This window comes from Molothrus ater, chromosome 1, assembly GCF_012460135.2.
Source record: "Molothrus ater isolate BHLD 08-10-18 breed brown headed cowbird chromosome 1, BPBGC_Mater_1.1, whole genome shotgun sequence".
NCBI lineage: Eukaryota > Metazoa > Chordata > Aves > Passeriformes > Icteridae > Molothrus > Molothrus ater.
This window is the reverse complement of record NC_050478.2, coordinates 12,552,359-12,559,873: the sequence shown is the minus strand read 5'-3', so window position 1 is coordinate 12,559,873 and position 7,515 is coordinate 12,552,359. Positions and strand designations below refer to the sequence as shown.

Below are 7,515 nucleotides of genomic sequence, written 5' to 3'. Positions count from 1 at the left end.
CGAGGGGGTCACGCTTGCCCCCGGACAGACGGACACGACGGGACGCCCCTGCTCAGGCCCGGCACAGCCCCGGCCCGGCTCCGCAGCGCCCCCCGCGGCCGCCGCCGGCAGCGCCGCTCCCCTCCCCCGCGCGGCCGCTCCGCGCGCACACACCGCCCCTTCGGAAAAAAAAAACCCAGCCGCTGCTTCCCCGCATTATATACCCTGCTAAAAATAGCCTGCCGCCGGGCCGGCCAATCAGGAGGGGGCGAATTTCGAATCGGGCCAATGGCGGGAGCCGTCACGGCCGGGCTCGGTCACGCCAGGAGGAGCCGCGATGTCTGCGGCGCGGCGATTGGGCGGCTCTGACGTCATCGGCACGCGGGTCGCGGGGCGCGCGGCGGGGATTGGGCGGCGGCGGCGGGCGGCGCGCCGGGATCACGCGGGGCGGGGGCGGGCGCGGGGGCGGGGCGGCGGCGCGGCCGGGCAGAGCTTTGAATAGGGAAGTTTTGCGGGGGGCTCCGCTCGCAGAGTCCGCGCCGTGTTTGCAAATATTGGGGCCGCTCCTGCGCCAGGTCCGCCGGCCGCGGGAGGGGGGACAGCCGCGCGCCCGCCCCGGGAGACGTCCTGCCCTGCTGTGCGATTAAACTTTGCATGAAACTTTGGGTCTTTTTTCCTCCCCGAGCTCCTCAAGGAATTAATATATATATCTATATATACAATTTTATTTTTTTTTTCTTTTTTTCATCTCTGGAGGAAGGGGGGGGGGGCTTGGAAACTGAGAGCAGAGGTTGACACCCCCCCGCATACACCCCGCAACCCCTGCACATAAAGGAGGCATCTGTATTTTTGGTAACCAGCACTGACTTTGTTGTTGCAACTTGAGACATGGATGTTCTCCCAATGTGCAGCATCTTCCAGGAACTCCAGATTGTGCACGACACGGGTTACTTCTCAGCCTTGCCGTCCCTGGAGGAATATTGGCAACAGGTAAACGAGGATGTCGATGTTGTTGTTGTTGTCGGGGATTTTTTTTTAAGCCGTATTAAAGGATAAGCGGATTTAAGAAAGAAAAAGAAAAAAAAAAAGGCAAAAAAAAAAAAAAAAAAGAAGCCCAAGTGTCAGCGAGGAGTTTGGGGAGAATTGAGAATTCTGCACAAATGTGCAGAGATGTTTTGAAGCAGGTGTTTCGGCTTTGAGCAGTCGGCTGTCTGGGGGGAACAGTCCCGAGGCGGATGAAGGAGCTGCGCATCCCCGTCTCTCGCTGTTTACCGCCGGCGCTGCCGGGGGCTGTCAGCGCCCGCGGCCGCTCCGCTCCGCAGCCGCGCCGAGCCGCCGCTCGCTCCACACCGAGTCCTGGCAAAAGTTTTGCGCTTGTACCCGGTCCAGACTCCACAGCTGGGTCTTGTCATCCGAGCTCCCTGCCTTGGCCAAGGGTTGCGTGCGCCCTGTGCTGTGGTTTATGTTTTTGATTTTTTTTTTTTTTTTGCTTGTGATTTTTTGGTTTTGCTTTGTTTAATTTTTTTTTTTCTGCAAATGTATACTATTATTGTTTTTGTTCCTGGCGAAGACGGGGTGAAGCCCTCCAGGAGTGTCGGTACACACCGTGTCCGTGTGTATGCATGTGTATGTTCATGTACAGAGCGCGGCGGTTCCCAGCGCAGGGAGCTTTGTCGAGCCCGTGAGTTGTCAGTCATATGACAGCGATCCCCTTGTGCTAATTGCCGTGGCCGGCAAGGGAGAAGAACGGAGCCTTCTTCCCTTTAATGGACATATTTTTTTGCCCTTTTTTTTTTTTCCTTCCCTTCCTCTTTTTACTGCGGTCCGAGCAGCGGGACGGCGGGCTCTGACAGCCCCGCGGGGCTCGGGGCAGCGGGGCCGGCGCTGCGCTCGCTGCCCGGCGGGGGCTGCTCAGCCCGGGCACCGGATCGGATACCTGCTGGCTTTGCACAAGGACGAAGGAGCCTTTCCCAGAAGGCTGAAATGCAAAGTGTTACAACCTTCACATGCCTACTAATTGTATGCAATGACTTTTTTTTTTTTTTTTTCCCCTCTCCCTCCCCCCCGCTCCCCTTTCAGAGCGGCAGCTCCATAGTACGTGATTGAAATGGAGCTAAGTAGTTTCCTTCAGGCATTCGGGCTCTTGGCGAAGCGCCAGCCCTCGTTCCCAGTAGCCTTCAGAGGCATTTAAACTCGGAGAGCTTCACTCTGCTCCCCATTACTAATCTACCTAATGAGGAATTTAAATTAGCCGGGAATATGAAAGTTTAACAAGATCTTAATAAATGCTTTTTTTTGCTTGTTTTCACGGAAAATCAAAGCACTATTGTGCTGTCCCTGTAGAAACCCTTCTTGTTTTTAAAAGCACTGCAACCCAGTTCCCTAATTATAGACAAATACATAAATACCGTGTGCAACAGTGGGTTTGGTTTTTGGGGATTGTTAGTGGTTCTGATTTTTCTGTCCAATTTTTGCCCACACTCGGAGCCTGACCAGAGCATGTGACCCAGTTTACTGGAACAGTGCTGGGGGAGAAAGGAGGCTGCTCCCATGGCGGCTCTGCTCATGGGCAGATGGAAAGGGGCTGTGGGGGGAATGTGTGGCATTTGGGACCGGGTTTTGCTACCGGGCTTGGAAAAGATGATCTTGCTAAAATAAGTAGTGTTTGCTTTGGAAACTTGGTGTGTCCGTTTTCTGTGTAAAGCTTCCATATGGATCATTTCCTATAGTGGAAAGAATAATCCTGAAACATCAGCTTGTTGCCATAACAGTTCACGTTCCTTTTTTTTTTTTTTTTTTTTTTTTTTTTTTCCTTTTTTTCCTGTTCTCTGAAAGATGGCTAGAAAGGCAGCAGGGTGAAATGAAATTGAAACCCACAGTTTCACCCATTTAGGGTGGTTTTGTTTTTTGTTTTGTTTTCTGTCATGGAGTCAGGGGAATGTGGTTGGGGGGAAGTTGTCCATGTACTGTTACATGTACATTTGCAGAGTACTTTCTTGGCAGATGGTCATGGTTTTAAAAGGAAGTCTCCTTTGGCATTGCGTGAAAGAAAGAGATGACTCATACAGTTGCACTCTTGGCCAGTAGATAAAGTTCTTGTTCATTGTGGGACTCCCAGCAGGACCTCAGAGTAATTTCCCATTTTGCATCCTATAGAACAGAACATTTCTATTCTGGAACTTTTTTCCTCCCCTCTGCTCTGTTGTTGAAGTTCTCCATGTTCCTCTGAACATGCATGGGAGCAGTTTGGCTTATGTGGTGTGCCTGCCAGTGTGCTTGGAAATGACATTCTTTGAAAGTCGAGTGTGCTGTGTTCTCATGCACAGGAAATGGGAGGATGTCTGCTGCTCCATTGATGTCCCCAGAAGACAGGCCGGCAGCCTCGCAGCCATGCTGAAATGTGGCTTTGTTTTCTGACACAGGGTTTGGGTTTTAGCTGGGTGTCAGAGCACATTGTGTTCAGTTGGGTCTTTTCAGCCTCGTGTTTGTGTGAGAGAGATACAAAACAACTTGAAATTAGTCAAGGTGCAAGAGTGAAGTGTAGTTTTGTGTTGTGGTTCTCTATGGTCCTTTTCAACATCAGCCTGCTGAAAACGCAGGTTTTGTGATGAGAGTGATGATAATTTAACTGAGTCATTAGAATGCTATTTTGGAAACCAAAGCTGACTTGCACCTTCAGCTGTGTGTTTGAACTCTTGCCCAGGTCTTGAAAACTGATTTCTTTTCATCGTAACAGTCACCTAGTTACGGCTTGAGGAGCCTTTAATTTGTTTTGAACCCAGAAACCTCAAATCGAACATACTACATTCCTGCATGCCTTTTGAAGTGTAAAATAATTTAGTTTATTTTTAAGCAGGCCTGTAACTTTCCTCTGTTTTTTTCCTTCTCTTTCACCTAGACATGTCTGGAGCTGGAACGGTATCTTCAGAGTGAACCCTGTTATGTTTCTGCATCTGAAATCAAATTTGATAGCCAAGAGGATCTCTGGACCAAAATTATTCTGGCACGTGAGAAAAAGGAGGAATCTGAACTGAAGAATACATGTGTCCCAAAAGAGGACAATCTTGCTAGTCAGAACTTAGAGACCAACAGTTTGAATTCTGACGTGAGCAGCGAATCTTCAGACAGCTCTGAGGAGCTCTCGCCCACGACAAAGTTTACCTCTGACCCTATAAGTGATGTTTTAGCCAGTTCAGGAAACTTGAGTTCATCTGTCACTTCCACTCCCCCTTCGTCTCCTGAGCTCAGCAAGGAGCCTTCTTCCCAGATATGGAATTGTACGCCGGGTGAGTTGCATTCACCGGGGAAAATCCGTACCGGTACCACTGGAAAGACTGCAGAGAAAGGTACACCCTCGGCTGGTGACACCTCGCCCGATGGCAGAAGGCGTGTTCACAGGTGTCACTTTAACGGGTGCAGGAAAGTTTACACCAAAAGTTCACATCTGAAAGCACATCAGCGCACTCATACAGGTTAGTAACCCTTAATGCTTATTAAGACCTGGCATCTGCTGTAGGGAATACCCCGTGGTGGTGGTGGTGGTGGTGGTGGTGTCACAGCATTACTCAATCACTGGGTGGTAGCCCAGGTTTGGAGAGATGATGTAATAGCAGCAGAGGCTTACCAGCATGGAAGACATCACTTCCTCATTCCCTTCATGAGCCAGGGCACTTGCTGGTGGATTAGGCTGCTGTCATAGCAAATAGGAGCCACTCGTCTAAGCAGGCAGGGGCTGGGAAGCTGCAGCAGCACGTGGTCTTCAGGAGCAAAGGTCCAGCCAAAATAGGTGCCAGGCCTTTCTTGACAATTATTTTTAAAGCAAAAGTGAGCTAGGACTTTTTTTGCTAAAAAAAGGCACATGTATCTAAAAATCAGTCAGATCACTAAACACTGTTAGAACTTGTTTTTATCCTTCAGTCCACATTGGGTCTATTTTATCAAACATACCAAGGCCTTGATTATATTAAGTATAGCTATATTTGTAGCTCATTTAACACTTATGTGTGCCATTGTTATCAGCAAAAAATCTTGGAAAGCCACAGTGTGTTGTTGTCCTTCTGACACATCTGCCCAATTGGACTTAAATGTATGATCCACTGTATAATTTGATCCCAAATTACTGAACAATAACATTTTATTTTTATGAAACCTGAACTAAAAATAACAATCCTGTGTGTTACTGGGAAAGAAAGTGAGGAAGATAGACACTTCAGGGCTTTTATAAATATTTTATGGTTGAAGTAGCCTGCTGATGTGCTTGTTTGAGCATTATTATTTGACATCTCTTTATGACAGCAGTTAGATATGTAGAGCTGTGCCTTGGCTCAGTAGGCATGGCTTAATGTGAGGAACTGGCATGGTGCTCTTGGTGTACCAATCCAAACACCTATATGGATGATTAGCTTTTTTATTTTTTCCCCCTAACATGTGGGAAAGAGAATTCAGGGAGAAGATTCTATTTTGACTCATGAGCTTAACATTTTGTGGCTTTTATGGGAAGTCTGAGCAAGCTTGGATGCTCCCATTGTCGTGCAGAAGTCAGATAAAACAGGATTATTTCAAAAGAAAAAAAAATATTTCCTCTGAAACCGTGGTTGTTGAGCAGACATAAATAGCTGCCAGGCTCAGAAGTATTGCAGAACTGGTGTTCTGGTGCTGTCTGGTTGAGAACGTTCCTGTGAATGGAAGTGGTATTTCTTGAATGCTGAAATAGCAGTGTTCAAAGTGGTACACAGGCTTTTCCAAAAATAAGTGGCTCAGCAAAAAGGAGGTTGCATGTTATGCAGATGAGTGAGTGACAGAGGACTTTGATGCAATACAGTAGCCTAATTGCATTTTGGAGCCTAGCTGTGCTGTCTTTAATCACCTTTGTGAGGTGAATGGTACCTGTTTGGGAGTAAGCCTGCCATTACGGATGAACAGGAATGGTAGAGGGCTGGATTCCTTTGTTTCCTGGGAGCCTGTTTAATCACTTTTTTTATTATTGTTTTTTGTGAGAATGAGATTATTTGATGTGCTGTTGCCGCAGGACAAGTAGGAATCATGTGGATGAATTTTGTGAGCCTTCTTTCCTCTGTGTTCTGAAGCATTCAGATAGGTTGAATAAAATTGTCTGTCTTTGGAGGAGTGAAGGAGGTTTACATAGAAAATGATAGCACCTGTCTTTGAATGAAGTCATGACTAACATGTAATCTGCTTTCTTTGTAGGGGAAAAGCCTTACAGATGTTCATGGGAAGGGTGTGAGTGGCGTTTTGCAAGAAGTGATGAATTAACCAGACACTTCAGAAAGCACACTGGTGCCAAGCCTTTTAAATGTAGTCACTGTGACAGGTATGTGGTTGAAATGTGCCCTTTTAAATAGTTATTTTTAATGCTTGTTGGAAAGCCAGTCTAGGCTGCTTTTCATAGGAATTATTTGGGAACACCACCGTGTCTGGTAGTTTTAAGGAAGCATTGCCTATTTAGGCTGGAAAAACCCTTCCATTTTACTAATCGTTGGGAAGTGGTTTGTAGCCTGATCTTGCAGATGAGTGTTGAGAAGTCCGCAGCGCTGCCACCCATCTGCAGAGCTCCTGGGTGCCCACAGCCACCTTGAGCACTCCCACGTGCCCCAGGAATGCCAAGTCCCTCCTCTGGCAGCTGTGCTGCTTGGGAGCAGCGGAGCGAGGGGAGGTGCCTCAGCCCCGCGTGCGCGTCGCGCTGCGTGTCGCGTTCCGGCGGCCGCGGGCTAACGCGCAGCCTCGCTCTTGCCTTGCAGGTGTTTTTCCAGGTCTGACCACCTGGCCCTTCACATGAAGAGACACCTCTGAGTGGGTCAAGAGGTGAATCCTGCGGGCTAAGAGGCGTCAAGGTTGAAGAGCCTTGAGCGGAGGGATGCGTGTTCCAGCCAAAGCATGCCATTTTGCACCCTACCCAGTTGCCTCCAGGACCTCACTTCCTTGAAGGTCTTTTGAGGGCTAATAAGTCATGTAAGAACGGCATAGCAACCGCGGTGCGTGATGTTTGGGGTTTCCTGGACTCATACACTGGTATCTAACCTTCTGAGTGGCTCCTAAGCCTTTGCCGTGAGCATGTGCACTGAGAATGTTAATGATTGGGCGACTGTATGCGATGAGGATCTCTTGATGACTGTATGCTGAGGCACATTTTTTTTCTTGTGGTTGTTTTATAACTGTAAGAGAAAAAAAATAGTCTGAATGTCTTGTATGTGAGGAATATCTCGTGAGATGGGACGACCACCAATCATTTCCAAGGGGTGGGGGGAGGGGTGTCTGCACCTTTTTAGAGGGAAAACCTGAGAGGGGGAAAGGGGGGAATAAAAAGAGTCAGGATGCCAGAATGGAAATGGGGAACCTCCCTGTTCCTGTGTGAGAGGAGCTTTAGGTGTCTGGTGCAGCTATTAAACGTGCAATGTGTCAAGTAGCTTGTTTTACTTGCTACAGAGCTCATTTGTAATCCATTGTATAAGCTGTGTATTTACAAATGTAACACAACTATAACTTTTCATTATAATACAAAGGTTATTGCATGGTTCT

At 48.0% G+C, this 7,515-nt stretch overlaps 1 protein-coding gene across 1 annotated transcript; it reads left to right on the top strand.

Annotated features, from left to right (window-relative positions):
- The first annotated feature begins 502 nt into the window (after positions 1 to 502).
- KLF6 (KLF transcription factor 6) lies at positions 503 to 7,248 on the top strand. Its single transcript, XM_036378705.2, has 4 exons — positions 503 to 969; positions 3,878 to 4,451; positions 6,187 to 6,310; positions 6,738 to 7,248. The coding sequence occupies exons 1-4, from the start codon at positions 868 to 870 to the stop codon at positions 6,787 to 6,789; spliced, it is 852 nt and encodes a 283-aa protein (XP_036234598.1). The 5' UTR covers positions 503 to 867; the 3' UTR covers positions 6,790 to 7,248.
- The last annotated feature ends 267 nt before the right edge of the window (positions 7,249 to 7,515 follow it).

Coding starts and splice junctions, on each gene's coding strand:
- KLF6 (XM_036378705.2), top strand. CDS start 868: ATGGATGTTCTCCCAATGTGCAGCATCTTCCAGGAACTCCAGATTGTG. Junction 4,452..6,186: donor ACATCAGCGCACTCATACAG/GTTAGTAACCCT, acceptor CTTTCTTTGTAG/GGGAAAAGCCTTACAGATGT. Junction 6,311..6,737: donor AAATGTAGTCACTGTGACAG/GTATGTGGTTGA, acceptor CTTGCCTTGCAG/GTGTTTTTCCAGGTCTGACC.